Consider the following 22515-nt stretch of genomic DNA (forward strand, 5'->3'; position numbering starts at 1 on the left):
CACTGAGGGAGTATTATGTTTTACCCAAAACCAATCTGATCACTATGGGCGTCCTGTGGGAAAAAGCTCCTGTGTTATTACACAGTGGGCTGATGGGTATTGAATAAAGACCAAAAGGGGAGGCCAGCAGTGTGGGTGTAATGGTTCCTCCCCTTTTAGGGAAACTCTTACAAATAATCTTACCACAAAAAAAGGGTTTGGAAATATACCTTGCCGTCCAGTTAATATCTCCAATGTAGCAAGCCAATGGTGGGTTTGTAGTGGTCCCTATGGCAAGTGTAATTTAAAGGGCACAATTAGAAACGCCCCCACTTGTACCTAATCAGGAGGATGGGATGCCCCCTTAGGAGCATATGAACTGTTTGGAAAAACAGCCAAAGCAGCCTTAAATATCCCAGGAATCCCCTTAAGAAACAGTCCTTACTGGGCCCTACAGGGTCACTATTTTGTATGTGGCCAAAAGGCTTACAAGGTGCTGCCAGCCAACTGGACAGGTAGCTGTTATATAGCTCATGGAGTTCCTCATCTGTCAATAACTGCCACACTGCCCAAAGGAAAGATTAGAAATGCCCGAGACACCTCTGTTGAGTCACGAGAAAAGACCCTGCGGTGACTGACTGCGGCACTGGAGGGCAATATGAAGAATTCCCTCACAACCGAGAAGCTTGTAGGGTGCTCTGTACTGGGAATAGAGCCACTGTTTACCAGGCCAGCCATGGCATGCATAGGCCGCTATACTGTAAGGCTGCAAATGGTACTTGAGAAAGTTGCCTTAGAGTTATAGGACTCGGTTAGTGATTTAGGGTCAGCAGTAAAAACATTAAATAAAGAGGTACAGCAGCTCAGGACGTCTTCCCTCCAAAACAGGCTGGCTTTGGACTATATCTTGGCATCCCAAGGAGGGGTTTGTGCCCTCATCGGGCCCCAATGATGTGTATATGTAAATGATAGCAGTTATGAGATCTATGAAAAGGTGTTACTGGCTGAGGCCCATGCCCGAGCCGGAGCACAGGTTGCCTATACTGCCCCAGAGAGCGATTGGTTGCAAACCTTGTTTTCAGGCTGGGGTTTATCGTTTTGGCTTGGTGGTTTATTTAGCCTGTTACTGAAACTTCTCTTAACTGTATTGCTTGTATTAATGGTATTATGCTGTGCAGTATCATGTGTCAGGGCCCTTTTGCAAAAGTTAATAAGTCATTCTCTTCAGGGCTATCACATAGTGCTTATGCAAAGTCCTATTATAAAGAAATAAGTAGCCCAAGTGAGAAAACTCAGAGCCAAGGCTGTTGAGTGTTCTCAAAGGAGGGAGTTGTTGGGAACGCTGGGCATGGCCACTAGGTAACTCGAGGGGATGGAAGACCACGAGTGTTGATGAAGCCCCCTCACACTAGGCCAAGTGTCCTTGCCCCCCCTTCTCCCCACCTGGAGGCACTCGCAGCAGTTATGCGCACAAGGCCCAAGTGTCCTTGGCCCCCCCGCCTGGAGGCACTCACAGCAGTTATGCTGAGGATCTGCAACAATATGTTGCAGAGTCAGACTGCCTGAAACTAAACAAGGCCAAACAGGGCAGATATGGAAGAACAATGCTGAATAAAGCAGCTTTATGTATAGTTTAACAAATGATACAGAGAACAAGGAAACTAGCTGGTAACTGGATTGGCTGGCTATATGGATACTTAGGGCAGCTTGCTACTGGATAAGTATGCTGAAGAAAGGATGTATAAAAGCCTGTGTAACTTCCTGCTCTGTGTACAGGATTTGAGATTCTAATCTCCCTGTACCTTCTTTGAAGCTTCAAATAAACTTTTCTGCTTCTCCACCCAGTTGTGATTATTGGGTGAAGCACACCGGGTAGCGAACCCCCTCCCCCCCCCCCCCGCTGTTGCTCACCTCTGGCACTGGGTGCCGGCAACACTCCTTCTTCCCTGTTTTAAAGATGGGCACTACATTAGCCTTTTTCCTGTCATCCGGGACCTCCCCCAATGGCCATGAGTTTTCAAATATAATGGCCTGGTACCCTGATGAGCAAGGCTCAGACTCTGCTCCCTTGTTGGGTCAAAACTGTGCAAGGGGGAGACCAAGCGCTCCCCAGCCAGCCCCAATGCCCCCCAACCGTACCTCCCAACCAGCCCTGTCATAAATATTAAGGGAAGGGTAAACCCCTTTAAAATCCCTCCTGGCCAGAGGAAAAATCCTCTCACCTGTAGAGGGTTAAGAAGCTAAAGGTAACCTCGCTGGCACCTGACCAAAATGACCAATGAGGAGACAAAATACTTTCAAAAGCTGGAAGGAGGGAGAGAAACAAAGGGTCTGTGTCTGTCGGTATGCTGCTTTTGCCGGGGATAGAACAGGAATGGAGTCTTAGAACTTTTAGTAAGTAATCTAGCTAGGTATGAGTTAGATTATGATTTCCTTAAATGGCTGAGAAAAGAACTGTGCTGAATAGAATGACTATTCCTGTCTGTATACCTTTTTTGTAACTTAAGGTTTTGCCTAGAGGGATTCTCTACGTTTTGAATCTAATTACCCTGTAAGGTATCTACCATCCTGATTTTACAGAGGTGATTCCTTTACTTCTATTAAAAGTCTTCTTGTAAGAAAACTGAATGCTTTTTCATTGTTCTCAGATCCAAGGGTTTGGGTCTGTGGTAACCTATGCAAATTGGTGAGGATTTTTACCAAACCTTCCCCAGGAATAGGGGTGCAAGGGTTGGGAGGATTTTGGGGAAAAGACGTGTCCAAACTACGTTTCCCAGTAAACCCAGTTAAAGTTTGGTGGTGGCAGTGGAAATCCAGGCTCAAAGGATAAAATTAATTTGTACCTTGGGGAAGTTTTAACCTAAGCTGCTGAAAGTAAGTTTAGGAGGTTTTCATGCAGGTCCCCACATCTGTACCCTAGAGTTCAGAGTGGGGGAAGGAACCTTGACATGGTGGCAGAGTGGTGGGATTAACCTGAAATCATTTTGAGATCAATTTGAGATTTTTTGAACCAGAAATACAGATTTTAAAAAAGAATTTTTTTTCCCTTTGGCGCTGCTCGAAAGGAGGTCCAACTGAAAGCAGCTAGTTTTTTCTCTGCTTTGGGGCCAGAGCAGAGACAAAAGGGGATTATCTTTGTGAATTGCAGGTTTTCTTTGCCTGGAGGCAGGGTACTTAACCTCCTGCAGGGAAATTCACAGTCTTCACAAACCAGAAGATTTTTTTTCCCCTAAAAGTAAATAGGGGGGGTGTTCTACCCATTTGCCTGGAGACAAAAGTGGCAGAGGGTTTTTTTTAGGATTTTGATTTTTTTTTTTTTTTTACAAGGAGCACAGGTTTGAAAAAGAATTTTTTTCCTTTGGGCTACTGGTAAGCAGGTTTCCAAGTAGTTGGAGGTTTTTTGCTTTGATTTGGGGCCAGAGCACAGACAAAGGGAATTGTCTTTTTCTATAGGCTGACAATCACTATCAGAGAATAGGAATCCTATTCCAGCTACAGCAAAATTTTACAGCCAAGTTTTATTTGTTTATTTCTAAACCTCGGGTGTAAAGTTAGTTAAAAACAGAGAGGTTAGGATGACAGAATCCACAGCACAACAAAAGATGGAATTAGCCAGATTTCAGGCTGAGGAAAAACAAAAGGAACATGAAAGACAGATAGAACTCATGCGGCTGGAGAAGGAGGTACAGAAAACTGCCCACAGGAGGGAAATGGAGGCAAGGAAGCATGTGGAGGAGGAGAAGGAAAAAGAGAGGAAGCATGAACTGGAGATGGAGAAGGTAAAGGCTCAGCAGAATATACCAACAAACCCTAGCAATCCTTCTCCAGGTACCACTTCCCATCCCAGAAAGTTCCCCACCTACAAGGCAGGCGATGTTACGGAGGCCTTCTTAGAAAACTTCAAAAGGGCCTGCCTTGGGTACAACATCTCTACTGACCAATACATGGTAGAGCTGAGGCTGCAGCTCAGTGGACCCTTAGCTGAGGTGGCAGCTGAAATGCCTAAAGAACACATGAACAAGTATGAACTGTTTAAATCCAAGGCGAGAATCAGAATGGGGATAACACCCAAGCAGTCTCATCGGAGGTTCAGAGCCCTAAGGTGGAAACCAGATGTGTCATTTACCCGACATGCCTACCACATTGTGAAATATTGGGATGCCTGGATATCAGGAGCAAGTGTTGAATCTCCAGTAAATTTGCCCTTCCTAATGCAAATGGAACAATTCTTAGAGGGTGTTCCTGAGGAAATAGAAAGATACATCCTAGAAGGGAAGCCCAAAACTGTAATCGAGGCAGTGGAGATTGGAGCCAGATAGGTGGAGGTGGCAGAGAAGAAGAAAACTGGTCGCAGTTGGAGCGGAGACCAGAAGGGACAACCCCAGACCACACCCTATTACCGGGGGCTGCCCAAAGCCCTACCTACCTCCCAAAGAACCCTCCAGACCCCTTATCGTCCCACCACCCCGTTCTCCAGCAACCCACCTCACTCCAGTGACCCGTCAGCTGGACAATGTTTTAAATGTAACGAGCTGGGGCATGTAAAGGCCAACTGCCCCAAGAACCCCAACAGATTACGGTTCATTGCACCGGAATCACACCAGAGGTCCGCAGGCCCAGATACCTCCCAGATACCCTTGGAACAGAAGGAAACTGTGAGTGTGGGCGGGAAGAAGGTCACTGCGTGGAGGGACACCGGAGCACAAGTGTCACCTATCCATGCTTCGTTAGTGGACCCCATTTAATCAACCCAGAGATCCCAGTGACGATTCAACCCTTCAAGTCCAACTCTTTCGATTTGCCTACAGCCAAGTTGCCTGTCCAGTACCAGGGCTGTCAGGAATGTGGACTTTTGCAGTCTATGATGATTATCCCATCCCCATGCTGTTGGGGGAAGACTTGGCCAATCATGTGAAGTGGGCCAAGAGGGAGGGAATGGTCACCCGTAGCCAGGCTAAACAAGCCGTGAGGCCTAGCTCTGTTCCGGAAACTTCTATCAGGACCCGGTCAGAGGTGATGGACCCGGACCCAGGCCAATGTCTGCGACAGCAGTAGTGGATCCAGTCCCAGAGACCCAGATGGAGCCAGTCCCAGAACCGGAACTAGTGGAACAACCAACACCAGACCCATTGCCAGCACTGAATCCAGTACTTGCAACCCCAACACCAGAGGGCCCCACCGAACCTGAACCGGCAGCAGCCCATAATCCTACACAAGAGGCTCAGCCGGAGCCTGAACCCCCACATAGTGTCCCAGCGGAGAGCCGTTCACAGTCAATGGAAGCAGCCCCATCCCCTACATCGCTTCCAGAGGGACCAAGCATAGGTCCACAATCCAATGAGGAACTGATGTCTCCAGCCTAAAGGGAACAGTTCCAGACTGAACAGGAAGGAGATGAAAGCCTCCAGAGAGCTTGGACGGCGGCACGGAGCAACCCACCGCCTCTCAGCTCTTCTAATCGATCCAGGTTTGTTGTAGAAAGAGGACTTTTATACAAGGAAACTCTTTCTGGTGGACACCAGGAAGACTGGCATCCTCAGAGACAGTTGGTAGTTCCAACTAAATACTGGGCCAAGCTCTTGAGCTTAGCCCACAATCACCCTAGTGGCCATGCTGGGGTGAACAGGACCAAAGACCGTTTCGGGGGGTCATTCCACTGGGAGGGAATGGGCAAGGATGTTTCTACCTATGTCTGGTCTTGTGAAGTATGCCAAAGAGTGGGAAAACCCCAAGACCAGGTCAAAGTCCCTCTCCAGCCACTCCCCATCATTGAAGTTCCATTTCAGCGAGTAGCTGTGGATATTCTGGGTCCTTTTCCAAAAAAGACACCCAGAGGAAAGCAGTACATACTGACTTTCATGGATTTTGCCACCCGATGGCTGGCAGCAGTAGCTCTAAGCAACACCAGGGCTAAAAGTGTGTGCCAGGCACTAGCAGACATTTTTGCCAGAGTAGGTTGGCCCTCCGACATCCTCACAGATGCGGGGACTAATTTCCTGGCAGGCACTATGGAAAACCTTTGGGAAGCTCATGGGGTAAATCACTTGGTTGCCACTCCTTACCACCATCAAACAAATAGCATGGTGGAGAAGTTTAATGGAACTTTGGGGGCCATGATACGTAAATTCATACGTAAATGAGCACTCCAATGATTGGGATCTAGTGTTGCAGCAGTTGCTCTTTGCCTACAGAGCTGTACCACATCCCAGTTTAGGGTTTTCCCCATTTGAACTTGTATATGGCCGTGAGGTTAAGGGCCCATTACAGTTGGTGAAGCAGCAATGGGAGGGATCTACACATTCTCCAGGAACTAACATTCTGGACTTTGTAACCAACCTACAAAACACCCTCCGAACCTCTTTAGCCCTTGCTAAAGAAAACTTACAGGATGCTCAAAAAGAGCAAAAAGCCTGGTATGATAAACATGCCAGAGAGCGTTCCTTCAAAATAGGGGACCAGGTCATGGTCTTAAAGGCGCCCCAGGTCCATAAAATGGAAGCATCGTGGGAAGGGCCATTCACGGTCCAGGAGCACCTGGGAGCTGTTAATTATCTCATAGCATTCCCCATCTCCAATCGAAAGCCTAAGGTGTACCATATTAATTCTCTAAAGCCCTTTTATTCCAGAGAATTAAAGGTTGGTCAGTTTACAGCCCAGGGAGGAGAGGACGCTGAGTGGCCTGAAGGTGTCTACTATGAAGGGAAAAGTGCTGGTGGTGTGGAAGAGGTGAACCTCTCCATGACCCTTGTAGCCACAGCAGATCAAGGAGCTGTGCACTAGCTACGCGCCAACTTTCTCAGCCACCCCAGGACTGACTGAACGGGCATACTACTCCATTGACACAGGTAATGCTCACCCAATTAAAGTCCAACCTTAGCGGGTGTCTCCTCAAGCTAAAACTGCTATAGACCGGGAGATCCAGGATATGTTACAGATGGGTGTAATCCGCCCCTCTGGAATCATAGAATCATAGAATCATAGAATATCAGGGTTGGAAGGGACCCCAGAAGGTCATCTAGTCCAACCCCCTGCTCAAAGCAGGACCAATTCCCAGTTAAATCATCCCAGCCAGGGCTTTGTCAAGCCTGACCTTAAAAACCTCTAAGGAAGGAGATTCTACCACCTCCCTAGGTAACGCATTCCAGTGTTTCACCACCCTCATAGTGAAAAAGTTTTTCCTAATATCTAATCTAAACCTCCCCCACTGCAACTTGAGACCATTACTCCTCGTTCTGTCATCTGCTACCATTGAGAACAGTCTAGAGCCATCCTCTTTGGAACCCCCTTTCAGGTAGTTGAAAGCAGCTATCAAATCCCCCCTCATTCTTCTCTTCTGCAGACTAAACAATCCCAGCTCCCTCAGCCTCTCCTCATAAGTCATGTGTTCTAGACCCCTAATCATTTTTGTTGCCCTTCGCTGGACTCTCTCCAATTTATCCACATCCTTCTTGTAGTGTGGGGCCCAAAACTGGACACAGTACTCCAGATGAGGCCTCACCAATGTCGAATAGAGGGGAACGATCATGTCCCTCGATCTGCTCGCTATGCCCCTACTTATACATCCCAAAATGCCATTGGCCTTCTTGGCAACAAGGGCACACTGCTGACTCATATCCAGCTTCTCATCCACTGTCACCCCTAGGTCCTTTTCCGCAGAACTGCTGCCTAGCCATTCGGCCCCTAGTCTGTAGCGGTGCATTGGATTCTTCCGTCATAAGTGCAGGATCCTGCACTTATCCTTATTGAACCTCATCAGATTTCTTTTGGCCCAATCCTCCAATTTGTCTAGGTCTCTCTGTATCCTATCCCTCCCCTCCAGCGTATCTACCACTCCTCCCAGTTTAGTATCATCCGCAAATTTGCTGAGAGTGCAATCTACACCATCCTCCAGATCAGTTATGAAGATATTGACCGACCCCTGGGGCACTCCACTTGACACCGGCTGCCAACTAGACATGGAGCCATTGATCACTACCCGTTGAGCCCGACAATCTAGCCAGCTTTCTACCCACCTTATAGTGCATTTATCCAGCCCATACTTCCTTAACTTGCTGACAAGAATACTGTGGGAGACCGTGTCAAAAGCTTTGCTAAAGTCAAGAAACAATACATCCACTGCTTTCCCTTCATCCACAGAACCAGTAATCTCATCATAAAAGGCGATTAGATTAGTCAGGCATGACCTTCCCTTGGTGAATCCATGCTGGCTGTTCCTGATCACTTTCCTCTTATGCAAGTGCTTCAGGACTGATTCTTTGAGGACCTGCTCCATGATTTTTCCAGGGACTGAGGTGAGGCTGACTGGCCTGTAGTTCCCAGGATCCTCCTTCTTCTCTTTTTTAAAGATTGGCACTACATTAGCCTTTTCCAGTCATCCGGGACTTCCCCCGTTCGCCACGAGTTTTCAAAGATAATGGCCAATGGCTCTGCAATCACAGCTGCCAATTCCTTCAGCACTCTCGGATGCAACTCATCCGGCCCCATGGACTTGTGCACGTCCAGCTTTTCTAAATAGTCCCTAACCACCTCTATCTCCACAGAGGGCTGGCCATCTCTTCCCCATTTTGTGATGCCCAGCGCAGCAGTCTGGGAGCTGACCTTGTTCGTGAAGACAGAGGCAAAAAAAGCATTGAGTACATTAGCTTTTTCCACATCCTCTGTCACTAGGTTGCCTCCCTCATTCAGTAAGGGGCCCACACTTTCCTTGGCTTTCTTCTTGTTGCCAACATACCTGAAGAAACCCTTCTTGTTACTCTTGACATCTCTTGCTAGCTGCAGCTCCAGGTGCGATTTGGCCCTCCTGATATCATTCCTACATGCCCGAGCAATATTTTTATACTCTTCCCTGGTCATATGTCCAACCTTCCACTTCTTGTAAGCTTCTTTTTTATGTTTAAGATCCGCTAGGATTTCACCATTAAGCCAAGCTGGTCGCCTGCCATATTTACTATTCTTTCGACTCATCGGGATGGTTTGTCCCTGTAACCTCAACAGGGATTCCTTGAAATACAGCCAGCTCTCCTGGACTCCTTTCCCCTTCATGTTAGTCCCCCAGGGGATCCTGGCCATCCGTTCCCTGAGGGAGTCGAAGTCTGCTTTCGTGAAGTCCAGGGTCCATATCCTGCTGCTTACCTTTTTTCCCTGCGTCAGGATCCTGAACATGGGCATCTCCAGTGGTTCTAGTTCCCAAACCAGATGGGGAGATAAGTTTTTGCGTGGACTACCATAAGCTAAATGCTGTAACTCGCCCAGACAACTATCCAATGCCACGCACAGACGAACTATTAGAGAAACTGGGACGGGCCCAGTTCATCTCTACCTTGGACTTAACCAAGAGGTCCTGGCAAGTACCACTAGGTGAATCCGCCAAGGAAAGGTCAGCCTTCACCACACATCTCGGGCTGTATGAATTTAATGTCCTCCCTTTCGGGCTGCGAAATGCACCCGCCACCTTCCAAAGACTTGTAGATGGTCTCCCAGCGGGATTAGGAGAATATGCAGTTGCCTACCTTGATGATGTGGCCATATTTTCGGATTCCTGGGCAGAACACCTGGAACATCTACAAAAAGTCCTTGAGCGCATAAGGGAGGCAGGACTAACTGTTAAGGCTAAGAAATATCAAATAGGCCTAAACAGAGTGACTTACCTTGGACACCAGGTGGGTCAAGGAACTATCAGCCCCCTACAGGCCAAAGTGGATACTATCCAAAAGTGGCCTGTCCCAAAGTCAAAGAAACAGGTTCAATCCTTCTTAGGCTTGGCCGGTTATTACAGACTATTTGAACTGCAATACAGCCAAATCGCCACCCCACTGACAGACCTAACCAAAAAGAAACAGCCAAATGCCGTTCAGTGGACCAAAAAGTGTCAGAAGGCCTTTAAGCAGCTTAAAGCGACACTCATGTCTGACACTGTACTAAGGGCCCCAGATTTTGACAAACCGTTCCTAGTAACCACAGATGCGTCCGAGCATGGTGTGGGAGCAGTTTTAATGCAGAAAGGATCTGATCAAGAATTCCACCCTGTAGTGTTTCTCAGCAAGAAGCTGTCTGAGAGGGGAAGCAACTGGTCAGTCAGTGAAAAAGAATGTTACGCCATTGTCTACGCTCTGGAAAAGCTACGCCCATATGTTTGGGGACAGCGTTTCCACCTGCAAACCGACCATGCTGCACTACAGTGGCTTCATACCACCATGGGAAATAACAAAAAACTTATTCGGTGGAGTTTAGCTTTCCAAGATTTTGATTTCGACATCCAACACATCTCAGAAGCTTCTAACAAAGTGGCTGATGCACTCTCCCATGAAAGTTTCCCAGAATCAACTGGTTAAAATCGTCCTTGAGATGTGGAAAATATTGTTAGTCTTTATGTACTTGGTAGTATATTTAGAGGTGCATGTGTCTTATTAACTCTGTTTTTCCTAGAGCTCCAGGAAGAAATCCCAGCCAGCGTTTCACCCTAGCTGAGATTTGGGGGGGGGGGGGGTGTCATAAATATAAAGGGAAGGGTAAACCCCTTTAAAATCCCTCCTGGCCAGAGGAAAAATCCTCTCACCTGTAAAGGGTTAAGAAGCTAAAGGTAACCTCGCTGGCACCTGACCAAAATGACCAATGAGGAGACAAGATACTTTCAAAAGCTGGGAGGAGGGAGAGAAACAAAGGGTCTGTGTCTGTCGGTATGCTGCTTTTGCCAGGGATAGAACAGGAATGGAGTCTTAGAACTTTTAGTAAGTAATCTAGCTAGGTATGAGTTAGATTATGATTTCCTTAAATGGCTGAGAAAAGAACTGTGCTGAATAGAATAACTATTCCTGTCTGTGTACCTTTTTTGTAACTTAAGGTTTTGCCTAGAGGGGTTCTCTGTGTTTTGAATCTAATTACCCTCTAAGGTATCTACCATCCTGATTTTACAGAGGGGATTTCTTTACTTCTATTTACTCCTATTTCTATTAAAAGTCTTCTTGTAAGAAAACTGAATGCTTTTTCATTCTTCTTAGATCCAAGGGTTTGCGTCTGTGGTCACCTATGCAAATTGGTGAGGATTTTTACCAAACCTTTCCCAGGAAGTGGGGTGCAAGGGTTGGGAGGATTTGGGGGGAAAAGACGTGTCCAAACTACGTTTCCCAGTAAACCCAGATAAAGTTTGGTGGTGGCAGTGGAATCCAAGGGCAAAGGGTAAAATAAATTTGTACCTTGGGGAAGTTTTAACCTAAGCTGCTGAAAGTAAGCTTAGGCGGTTTTCATGCAGGTCCCCACATCTGTACCCTAGACTTCAGAGTGGGGTAAGGAACCTTGACAAGCCCCAATGCCCCCCAGCCAGCCCCCCCAGCTTCCCCAGCCAACCCTAATGCCCCCCAGCCAGCCCCACTGCCTCCCAAGCCCCTGCACCCGCATTCCCCAGCGAGCCGTTTCCATGGAGACAGGCGGGGGCGGGGCCTGTATTCCGCTAGCCCCGCCGCGGAGCCATTTTGGCTCGAACCGCCGGTGCTGAGCCTGGGACGCGGAGCGGGGTGAGAGCGTCCTGCAGCCCAACGGGTTCTCCCGGCCAGCCCAGCCCCCTTCCAACACCCCCCGCCTGGGCCGGGCCGGAACACCCCGGGCCCTCTGAACGACCAGGGCCCTTCCCCGCCTTGTACGCCGCGCACGGGCTCCGCAGCCAGCCCAGCCTCTCCCCATTTCCAGCCCCCTCGGAACACACCCCGCCCCCCCAAACGGGTCCCCCAGCCAGCCCAGCCCCTCCCCATTTCCATCCCCCCTCCAAACACGCCCCGCCAGCCCCTCTGAATGGCCACCTCAGCCCCGTCCAAACACCCCCTTCTCCCCCCCCCGGCCAGCTTAGCCCCCTCCAAACACCTCCTCATCCCCCCAAATGACCACAGCCCTCCCAAACGGCCCCCTTGGCCAGGCCAGTCCCCTCCAAACACCCCTCCGCCCCCTGCCCAGGCTGCCTGACCTGCTGTTCTCTTCTCGCAGCCACCCCATGGCGCCTGGCCCAGCCCCGTGCGCTGTCCGCAGCCCTGTTGTGCTGCAGGTGGGAGATGTGAAGACGGATCTGGCCCGGCCCGGTGTGGCCATCATCGACGTGGTCTTACCGCCCGCCCAGCCCCTGGATGTACGTGTGGGAGCGAGCCCCTGCCCGGGCTACAGGGCTAGGGGAGTCGCGCGTGGCCCTCACCCCTCCTGCTCGTGCGCCATGGTAGGGGAGGGCGCTTAGTGACAGTTGCAGGGCTAGGGGGAGCTGCTGCAATGTCTACGGGGCTGGGTAGCCATGGTAGGGCCCCGGGCTCCCAACAAACTCTCTGGGATACGAAGGGTCCCCCAGGAGGAATGGGGCAGCTCCAGGGAAACCCTGGGTAGCAGGGCTGTACCAGTCCCCATCGGGTGCCAGTCTGCACACTGTGGGGTGCCCTGATGCAGCAGTGAGCTCAGGTCAGAGCCCCGGTTTGCTTAGCACACTCATTTGGACACTCATTTGGACTCATTTGGGTAGGGTTCTCAAGGCAGACGGACCCAGGGTGGGCATCTGACACATGGGGACCCAGGTGCCATTGGCTGTGTGTTTGAGTAGCTCCCACTGCATCCAGTGACAGGGCGATGTACCCAAAGCATGCCAGGAGGGGCACTGCCACGGAGACAGGGAATAACACAGCCACCTGGGCCCGCTGGCCCCCTGCCAAAAAGCAGCATTTGGTGGCTGAATGCCAGGGGGGCTGTTGTACACTTGGGACTCGAGGATGTTCCCATCAGTTTTGGAAGGGAAGATGCTCCTTGCATCACCCTGAAGTAGTTGGGTGGGAGGACTTGTGGACCTCGTCTCCACCAAGGGAAAGGCTCTGCGTTCAGCCGGCTGGACAGGAACAGGCCGGACACTTGGGGCACCTTATGCAGCACGTTACAGGCAGCTCTTGGAGTTGGGAGCAGGGCAGTTTTAGGCCCAGCCAGTGAACCAGCCTGTCCCAGAGCCATGGTAGTGACACAGAAGCTGAGGGAGAGCACCACTGGTGTGTTCCAGTTTTCCAGTATCTGGAGTGTAGCAGAGGGAGGGGCAGGATTTCAGAGCAGCGGCCAGAGACAGGTAGTCCAGAGTTACAGCCATCTCCCTGGGACTAGGGGTGCTGCCGGACAAGCATAGCAAAATGTGGGGCTTTGAAGCAGGCTTCTAAGTGTGGGTAGCTTGTATCGAAGAGTCTGGGGGACTGGTAGGTTTTCAACTGCCGTATTTCTATTTACTGTGTCAGGCTTGGGGCCAGGAGCTGTGTGTTCGGAGAGAGACAGATTGTGAGGCCGAAGGGACCATTGTGCGGTTCTATCCAGACGTCCCGCATAGCACAGGACAAAGAATGTCCCCAGAATAAATCCAGACTGGATGGCACTCTAACAGAGCTGCTCTAGGAATCAAACAGTGTCGGGGATGGAGAATCTAGCTCTGTGGGGCTGGGCATTCCCATGCCTTTCCTGCTGTCCATCGCACTGAGTGGACTCACTGGTGGATTGAAGATGTGGCTTAAAGGAGGCCCAGTGCATTACTTCTCTTGTGTGCTGGCAGGATCTCTCCATGTGGGTGGTGAGCAAGGTCTCCCCGTGGGGATACTTGCCTGTCTAGGTGGCAGAGGGCAAGCTCTCCCCGTGGGGTAGGCTCTCCCTGTGTGGGGACCTCCCTGGCTAGGCAGTAGAGGGCTGGCTCTCCCCATGGGGCAGGGTCGTGACCTGCCCGCTGGGTTGTCTCAGTTGCAGGAAATCGTCTTTAAGAACTCCTACACAGCTTTCCTGACTGTGCGGGTGCAGCGGCGCCGCCCCTGTGATGTGGGGCGTGAGGGTGCCAGGAAGTGGGTCACCTGCTTGTGGAATCACTGCCTGATGCCCAGCCCGCACACAGAGACTGGCTCCCAGGATTACTTCTCTCTCTTCAGGCATCAGGTCAGGACTCTCGACACCACTGGGACTGGGGGGCTGGGCCTATGGTAGCTGATTCCCCTGCAGCTAGAGCACAGTCAGGGCCCTGGCCACCACAGCCGGTACAAGTGCAGCTGGTCTGGGCCTGCCGCGCCGGGGAGGAGAGAATGCTGGGGAGAAGCCAGGTGGTGCAGGCAGGCCAGCTGGGGACTTGCAGGAGGCTTGCTTCCCCTTTCTGCTGGGCTGCGGCTGAAACACTAAAGCAAGGCAGGTTTCAGAGTAACAGCCGTGTTAGTCTGTATTCGCAAAAAGAAAAGGAGGACTTGTGGCACCTTAGAGACTAACCAATTTATTAGAACATAAGCTTTCGTGAGCTACAGCTCACTTCCTCAGATGAAGAGTGGTCAGTTTGGATGAGCTATTACCAGCAGGAGAGTGAGTTTGTGTGTGTATGGGGGTGGGGGGGATGTGAGAACCTGGATTTATGCAGGAAATAGCCCAGCTTGATTGTCATGCACATTGTGTAAAGAGTTGTCACTTTGGATGGGCTATCACCAGCAGGAGAGTGAATTTGTGTGGGGGGGTGGAGGGTGAGAAAACCTGGATTTGTGCTGGAAATCACTTTAGATAAGCTATTACCAGCAGGACAGTGGGGTGGGAATAGGTATTGTTTCATATTCTCTGTGTATATATAAAGCCTGCTGCAGTTTCCACGATATGCATCTGAGGAAGTGAGCTGTAGCTCACGAAAGCTTATGCTCTAATAAATTGGTTAGTCTCTAAGGTGCCACAAGTCCTCCTTTTCTTAAAGCAAGGCACGGGCTGCTTGTCCCAGCAGTTCCCATGGTGCTGCTCATAAAAGCAAACTCGATGTTGGGAATCCTGATCCCTGTGGTGTAATCAGGATCTCTTACTCCTCCCTGAATCATGTGTAGTGTTGTAGGGCTCCACCCCAGAACCAGCTGCCATTCAGTGCTGGGGCAGTGGATGAATTGCCCAGTGGAATTCTTGGCGATAAAATCTCTGCTTCCCCTCTGGCTGCTGCTGGGGGCATGGGCTGTCTCCCCTCCCTAACTCTGTGTCTCCAAGGCTGACAGACTTGATAGTTTATTGCATTGCGATAGTGCTGTGACCCCACCAGCACCATAGTGCTGGGACCCACCCTGAGCTGCCAGTCCTCGTCCTTATCCTGCCTGGTGGAAAGGGCCTGGCATGCGATTCTTGGCACCGATCTATAACTCCTGTCCAGCCATCCCACATTGGGCTCTGCTCTCTCCCCTCTAGCTCTGTCCCCTCACCAGAGCCCTTGTGCCCCTGGCTCTAAAAACTAGCACCCAACCCCCTCACTGCAGCGGAGCTCTTGCTGCTCTGTTGTCTCTGGCAGATGCTTTGTGATGTGGATCAGGTGACTGCTGTGCGTTTGATTCTTCGCCAGCCCTCGCCCGTTTGGCTGAACTTCACCCTGGAGGAGCTGCGGCTCTACCCCAAGGGCCAGCAGGTGAGTGACTGCCGGGGCGGTGTCAGGCTGCCCTTCCCCCATGGCAATGAATGCTGCACAAAATCACCTGTGGTTGGCGAGGCCGGAATCGCCCCTGGCCCTGCCTGCTGTGGAGCATCCAGCCCTGCAGGACTCATCTGGGACTCTGCTAATCATCTCTGCCTCGGACTGCTTCCCACAGGTTCCACTGAGGTTGGGAAGCAGTTGCCCATCCCTTAGCCAGGGGCACCCTGTCTCCCCTCTCTGTGCTGTAAAGGCCACCCTCAAGAATGCAGATGCAGGGGGTACCGAATCCCACCCCATGTCCTGCCTGGCAGGGGCTGCCCCAGGCTCTGGGTCTGCCACATGAGGCTCTCCCCAGACCCCACCATCCCCAGAACCCCGGGGAGCCCAGTGAAGTGCGGTTTGCAGCCTGGGCCATGGTGAATGTCCTCAGTGGTCTCAGGCTCCTGGCCATAGGGGCCTCTGTCTCTGTGGCCCAGGGAGTGTTTCCTACAGCACCCCCTGTCATCAGCCTGGCCCCAGCACTGATCACCTGCCTGTGCTGTGATTCTGAAGCCATCTGCACCAGCAGGGTTACAGTGACAGAGCAGACTGCCTGGGTGCCTGGGGAGGCAGCCAAGCAGGAGCAGCCGCACGCTCCGGCTGGACCCACACTCCTTTTGCTCGTGGCTACAGTGTAGTTCGCTTGGCCTAAGGAGTGTGTGCTGAACGCAGCAGCGGGGGCAGCAGGCAGCCTGTCCCTGTGAGCACTGAGGAGCCCGGCCTGCCTCCATCCATATGGCACATGGGGAGGGGGGCTCTGCTCTGCTTACCTGCCACCTTTGACCCCTTTCAGAGCCTGCAGACAGATTTCCCGACCTGGCTGTCTTACTTGGCCCCCCAGCAGCAGCCAGAAAACCTGCATGGGGTAAGCAGGCTCCTCATGAGCAGCGCTGGAACTGGAGTCTCTAGGGGAGCAGTGGGCATGTCCCGGCCAGGATTGGGGTGTCCTGGGGGGAGAGGGCAGCAGGTGAGGTCCCTATAGGGGGTGGTGTGTCCTGGGGGGAGAGAGTGGGATGTCCCAGGGGGAGGGGCAACAAGTAGGTTCCTGGTCGAGCGTGGGGTGTTCTGGGGAGAGAAGGGGGGTCCTGGCTGGGGTGGGGTGTTCTGGGGAGGGCAGCGGGTAGGGTCCTGGCTGGAGGGGCGAGGGATGTCCCCTGCTGCAGACAGCTCAGTTGGGCAGGGCAGGTGAATAAAGTGGTAACTGGGCTTGTGGGGGCCATGATCCCTGCCAGGTGTATTGGGATCTGCATGCACACTGATGCACTGCAGGAAGTGGTAGGGAGCTCCTGGACTCTGGGGAGTGGTAAATGTTGTGCAGCATGCTGGGTTATAGTTGAGAGCTGTGTGTCTGGGACAGGGGGACGGGCACCATAGTCTGCACTTGGCAAGCGCAGGTTAGCCCTGCCCGCTGGGAGCACATGGCCTGTTTGTGTTCCTCTTGCACGCGTGTCCTAGTACGAATACACACAAGGGCTAACGGCCAGCTGCCAGCACTGCTCAGCGAGCAAATTGCAACTGTCTGTTTGCATGTGCAATTTGAAAGCCAGGCCACAAGCCCTCCCCAGTCAGGGCACAGAAACAAGCCCCATGCCTGTCACTAGCCAGCTCAGCACAAGGAGCTGTTCACAAGCTGCCTGCATAGAGAATTGCTTTCTGAATAACTTGGCCCCGACCACACCTGGGTGCTTCTCACCTACTTGGGCAGTTTGCAAACAGCAAAAGGCCAGATCCAGGGCCGTCCTTATCCATGCACAAAGTATGCAGCTGCGTAGGGCACCAGGAAATTTGAGGCACCACATTTCCTGGTGCCCTGCACAGCTGTATGCTGCTCCAGCCCCTGCCCCGCCTCTTCCCCAGGGCCCTGTCCCTGCTCTGCCCCAGCCCCGCCTCCACTCCGCCCCTTCCCCAAAGCCCCCATCCTGCTCTGCCCCGCCCTTTCCCACCCCAGCCCCGCCTCTTCCCACCCCTGAGGACTGCAGCAGGGCTGGGCCTGTGCTTACCGGCGGCTGGAAGTGCAGCGACCTGGCCCCAGCCATGCCGCCATTGAGTGCTGGGGGGGGTGGTTCCCCCTGCCCCCCAAGCCAGCCCCTCCCCCGCGGAGGCATGGGGTCATGCCTCAGTGCGGTTGAGGGGGACCTGGGAGTGCTGAGTGGAGGGGCTAGGGGTGCAGCATAGCTGAGTGGAGGGTTGGAGACCCCGGTGCGGGGGAGGGGCCCCAGTGGCACAGTGCGACTCGGCCAGGGAGGGCCCAGTTTGAAATGGGCAGACTAGTGCAGAAAGAGCCTGCCCAGGGTGTGGAGATCCAGCTCTGTGATATTTGGTCAGTTGTGATTCCTGTCCCAGATCTTGCATTGCACGTGTGCTCTAGGTCCTTGTCACTCAGTTTCTCTTCTTAAATGGGGTGCCCCAGGACTGTGTCCTCAGCCCTTTGCTGCAGAATGCATCTTAGGTCAGTGAGGTTGGTGTTCCGGTGGCCACTGGGGCTGTTTGTGAACGCCAGGTGGTGGCAGCTATGGGTGCATGCCATGGAATGAGATATGCCTGGGGCTGTGCTCTTCGATTGCCCTGGGCAAAACCATGCTCAGGAGGCACTTGGAGGGCATTGGAGCCGAATGGGTTGGCTGGGCTGTCAGCTCAACCTGAGTCAAGCTGGAATTTTCAAGAGTTTTGGAAAAAATGGCGAATTAGTTTCTAAATTCTGTTCAGCTCTCCCTCGTTCCCCTAAGTTCCCATCTGGATTCTCCTGGCTGTGGCCGCTCCAGCACAGTGTGTGCTGTGCAATCAGTCTGATTTTGTTAATTAACAGCAGCTTGGATTTGAGGTCCTGGCTGTCGGTTCCAGGCACACTTACCAACAGACACCGAGCTTGATGTGCTCAGCTGGGAAGACCATGGCTCATGGTAGCCGGGATCTTCCAGGAAGCAGCTGCTGCAGATTCGACACAGACCGGAGCACTCTGACTGTGCAGCTAGAGAGTGCTCCTGAACCAGTTGGGCAGCTCAGCTGAGAAGAGCAGGCCTGTGGCCAGGCTGACCCTGCAGCACCAAGCCCATCAGGAAGGGGTGTGATGTTCCAAAGCAGCGAGTAGGGAGCTCAGACAGCAGGCCTGGCTGGGGCAGAGTCCTGGTAGTGACGTCCGGTGCTGGCTGGAGCGTGTGAACTCTTCCCAGTCCATCCCCTGCCTTGTGGTTTGCTCAGAGAGCAGCAGTGCCTCACGCATTGGGCGGTGTTTCTGTGCAGAGACTGCTGGTCATACTGCAGTTGGACCTGGAGGCCTCCCTGTGCCAGGTGCTGCCCCAAGGGCTCATCATCTGAAAGCAGACAAAGCAGAGTGGAACAATGAGACGAAGTGGGCTTGGGGGAGAGCAGGGTAACCTGGGTGCATACCCAGCTTCAGCACAGCCAGGAGCAGTGCCCACAACTCACCTGGCTGGGGCGAGAGAGCACTTGGCCCGTGGGTAATGGGGAGATGAGGGTTACCCTACCTGTCTGGAGCTGCCTTCAGGAACACTCATCTCAATAACTGTTGCTTGTCTGCAGGGTATCCCCGACCCGGAAAAGGTGTCTTCAGAAGTCCAGCAGCTGTGGGTACTAACAGAGATGATCCATGCAAACCAGACGGCAGCCCGAATCGGGCGTTTTGATGTTAGTTTCCAGTTAGCTCTGTTCATTGCCCACTGGGGCTGGCCCCCTGCTCTGGGCTTGCTACGTGGCCCAGCATGCACCGAACAGGCGGAATGTACCTTGGGCACTGGCAGCATCTGCAGTCTGAGCTGCTCCCAGCTGGCTATGCTGTACAAAATGCCATCAAACTGCTGGGAAAGCTCCCAAGGGTTCCAGGTCCAGGAGTGTTGGAGGTAGGGAACTCTCACCTCCCCCAGTCCCAGCCTCTCTGATGTTCCAGCTCCAATTCCACTATAATGGAGGAGATAGGCTGTATGGGGGCTCTCTGCTCCTGCAGTCCCAGCAGAGGTCCCTTGGGGGTGTATTGGGGGCTGTGGGCACCTGCAGTCCCAGCAGCAGCCCCTAGGGGACGTGTTGGGGGCTGTGGGTGCCTGCAGTCCCAGCAGCGGCTCTAGGGGGTGCATCAGGGCTCTCGGCTCCTGCAGTCCCAGCCAGCCCCAGCAGGAGACAGCGGGGTGTCCCAATGGGAGTGACTTTGCTCTCTGTGTTCCAGGTGGATGGCTGTTACGACATCAATCTGCTCTCCTACACCTGAGCTCTGGCCCAGGCTGCCTGCCCCGAACTTACCGCCTGCACGGCATGTTTCCTTCATCGTTGATTGGAGTCTGCTTCAGCTCTCCACAGTCAAGAGGGTTGTTTTTTCTCCCTCCCTACCTGTTCTGTTTTCCCTCAGCATCTCCTACAGCATTTCTTGGGCTTCTCCGCTCCCTGGCGCTGGCCAGACTCCTCCGTCTGGATCTCCCTGGGGCCTGCAGAGTTCCTCTTCTGGCACCACATAAGCTCCCTGTTCTGGGCCTGGCAGGCATGTCCCAGTCTCCTGATCAAACCGTTCTGCGGGTGTTTGGCAAAATGGCCCCCCTCCCCAGAATTTCTGATTAAGCCGTCTGCCAGTGGGATCTGGGTTGTCAATAACCCTGCGGTCGGTGAAGCTCAAGGGATGTGCTGGGCTCCAGGAACAGAGTTACTGCCCTGAATGCTGCACCAGAGCCCTCCAAGCTTGGGGCTGCCTGGGCTCAGCGTGGGGCTGGTGTGCTGCAGGCATGGGAGTTGTGGCACAGGGGAGGGACTGTGACATTCCCTGTTTGATTGCTATTGCCTGTGGGCACAGGTGGCATCCATCTGGCTGTGCTGTGGAAGTTGCTACCTAAAAGCCACAGGGGCTGGGGTTTGTCTCTCTCCCCTCCAGTGCTGCTGTTCTGGGCAAAACTCCCAGCAGCCCCATGCTCTCCTCCCGAGCACCCAGTCCCTTCATAACGCTGGGGTGTGGGCTAGTTCGAGAGATGAACAGCCTGGCCTCTCCCCATGTTCTCTCCAAGGGGGCTGGAGTAGCTGAGAACCTTCCAGCCTCCTCTGCATATAACCTCGCGCCCACCCTGGGATTGGCTGGCCCCAGCATCCAGCTGGGAACCAAGGTCCAGAGAGACTTGCCCTGGGTCACGTAAGGAGTTTTTAGCAGAGCTGGGACATGAGCCCTGCTCTCCTGAATGCCAGCCTAGTGCCCTCCTCCAGGTCAATCCTTCCTGACTACATGCTTGGCTGCACGTGACTGGGCTGGGCTGAGTAGGATGTGGGTCTTGGGCTGCAGCCAGCCATGCTGTTCCCTCCAACAGTCAATGTGCCCTTGGGGATCTGACCTTTGTTCTGCCCGTCCCCGCAGGGGCATGCATCGTGCATTTGCTAGATCTGCACCCAGCTGCTCTAATAAACAACCCCCAAAGTTGAGCTGTGCTAGTGGTTTCTCCTGAGTGGAGCCGGGCTGGCACATGCCATCCTTTCTGCCAGGTCTGGGCATCATCACTTACCTATGGCCCAGCTTGGGGGCTGCCTGGGCCCAACCCAGCCTTCCCTCAGCTCTTAGAAGAGGGGAGCTGGGGCTGAAGGGCCAGTGTCCATAGAGGGGACAAGGCCAGGTTTCAGGAGAGCTGGGGTGGGGATGTGTGTACAAGGACTCACCGTGCCCCAGGCTTGTGGAGGTGAATGAGGGGAAGGCAGTGTTACCCACACAATCTACAGCACCCGGCCTATACCCTATGGAGGGCTCAAGGCATCAACCAGTCAATTTACGCACTGCACCCTTTTACACCCTGAGCCCTTGGAAGGAAGGCACCAATCCTTATATGACCCAGGGTGCCAGGGCAGCCCTCACTGAAAATGTCAAGGGCAGGGCAGGCTGCAAAAGGGAGAGCAGATACTCCCAAAACTGATGGTTAACACTGAAGTTAAACTCTGCAACCAGTCACAGACTGTGATTCTGGTCCCCCACGCTCGTTATCAAGAGCCAAAAAAAAAAAAAAATCACACAGCCCCCTTTATTGCATTCCAGTTCTCTGGCCCCCAGTCAGCACCTAGGTCCAGTACAGTGAGAAGTTGTTTAAAAGCTCTGCTCATATATACAAAATGTTCTAACCCCAAAGGGCCAGCCATGTTACCAGGTCAATACTAGTTTGGAACTTACCCAAAATACCAATCCTTTGGTGTCTAAAACTAAAGAGTATAAAGAAAAGAAAAAGAACAAGAAGAGAGTTATTAAATGGTGAAGCAGTCCGATACATACTTCAATGTCCATATATCTGGTTCTTAGCAGTATTGGTGAGTTTGCTGGCTTGAAAGTCCCTCTGGAACACATGCACAGCTTGGATGGGTCATTCAGTCCTTGGTTCAGAGCTTCATTTGTAGAGAAGGTGCAGCAGCCTTTTATAGTCTTTATAGTCTTCTTTGTTTCAAACACAAGCTGCCCAGCACATGGCATGGAGAAGCCTTAGATTTCCGTCCGTAGAGTTCAAGCCCTTGCATGGCTTGCTGACTTATAAGGTGTAGTCCAGGGGTGGCCAACCTGTGGCTCCGGAGCCACATGCGGCTCTTCAGAAGCTAATATGTGGCTCCTTGAATAGGCACTGGCTACAGGGCTGGAGCTACAGGCACCAACTTTCCAATGCGCTGGGAGGTGCTTGCTGGTCAACCCCTGGCTCTGCCACAGGCCTTACCCCCATTCCACCCCTTCCCGCCCCCTCTCCTGAGCCTGCTGTGCCCTTCCTCTTCCCTTCCCCTCCAGAGCCTCCTCCACACCACAAAACAGCTGATGGAGGGGGAGGCACTGATTCGGTGGGGCTGCTGGTGGGTGGGAGGCACTCAGAGCAGGGGTGGGAGCTGATGGGCTGAGGCTGCTGATGTATTACTGTGGCTCTTTGGCAATGTACATTGGTGAAGTCTGGCTCCTCGGGCTCAGGCTGGCCACCCCTGGTGTAGTCCCTGGCTTTTTCAATGGGTTCATTGTATAGCTGATGACCCTTGATGGGCCATCAAACAGGCTAGGCAGTGCTGATGCCAATCTATCTGGGGTTGTTACCCAGAAACACAGCATAAGTTTTGAAACAGATATATCATGCATATCTATAACTCACAAATCAAAAGTGATA

General features: G+C 52.6%; 1 protein-coding gene and 1 long non-coding RNA gene across 6 annotated transcripts in view; one reads left to right on the forward strand and one right to left on the reverse strand.

Moving 5' to 3' along the window:
• The window catches only part of LOC311523683, a 29786-nt gene extending 17776 nt beyond the window's left edge, over positions 1-12010 (reverse strand). The window contains exon 1 of the long non-coding RNA XR_014712401.1: positions 11933-12010. This is a non-coding gene — a long non-coding RNA (uncharacterized lncRNA). The remainder of the gene's footprint in view (positions 1-11932) is intronic.
• On the forward strand, positions 11394-20821 carry NICN1 (nicolin 1, tubulin polyglutamylase complex subunit). 5 transcript variants are annotated; one of them, XM_084633899.1, is made up of 7 exons: positions 11394-11489; positions 11953-12175; positions 13708-13896; positions 15257-15370; positions 16209-16382; positions 18956-19060; positions 19593-20821. In XM_084633899.1, exons 2-7 carry the CDS (start codon positions 11960-11962, stop codon positions 19632-19634), a joined length of 840 nt encoding a protein of 279 aa, XP_084490025.1. In that variant the 5' UTR covers positions 11394-11489; positions 11953-11959; the 3' UTR covers positions 19635-20821. The 5 variants fall into 5 exon arrangements, with proteins under 5 accessions (XP_084490025.1, XP_084490027.1, XP_084490026.1 ...); XM_084633901.1 differs by having other exon boundaries at positions 16209-16280; XM_084633900.1 differs by having other exon boundaries at positions 11953-12091.
• Positions 20822-22515: the final 1694 nt, after the last annotated feature.

The sequence above is a fragment of the Lepidochelys olivacea genome (genome assembly GCF_965140295.1).
Source record: "Lepidochelys olivacea isolate rLepOli2 genome assembly, chromosome: 7".
NCBI classification, from domain to species: domain Eukaryota; kingdom Metazoa; phylum Chordata; order Testudines; family Cheloniidae; genus Lepidochelys; species Lepidochelys olivacea.

What these genes read in the sequence shown, in the direction of transcription:
- NICN1 (XM_084633899.1), top strand. Translation starts at nt 11,960, where the DNA reads ATGGCGCCTGGCCCAGCCCCGTGCGCTGTCCGCAGCCCTGTTGTGCTG. An exon ending in CCTCCTGCTCGTGCGCCATG is followed by an intron (nt 12,176 to 13,707) that starts GTAGGGGAGGGC and finishes GGGTTGTCTCAG; the next exon opens with TTGCAGGAAATCGTCTTTAA. An exon ending in TCTACCCCAAGGGCCAGCAG is followed by an intron (nt 15,371 to 16,208) that starts GTGAGTGACTGC and finishes GACCCCTTTCAG; the next exon opens with AGCCTGCAGACAGATTTCCC.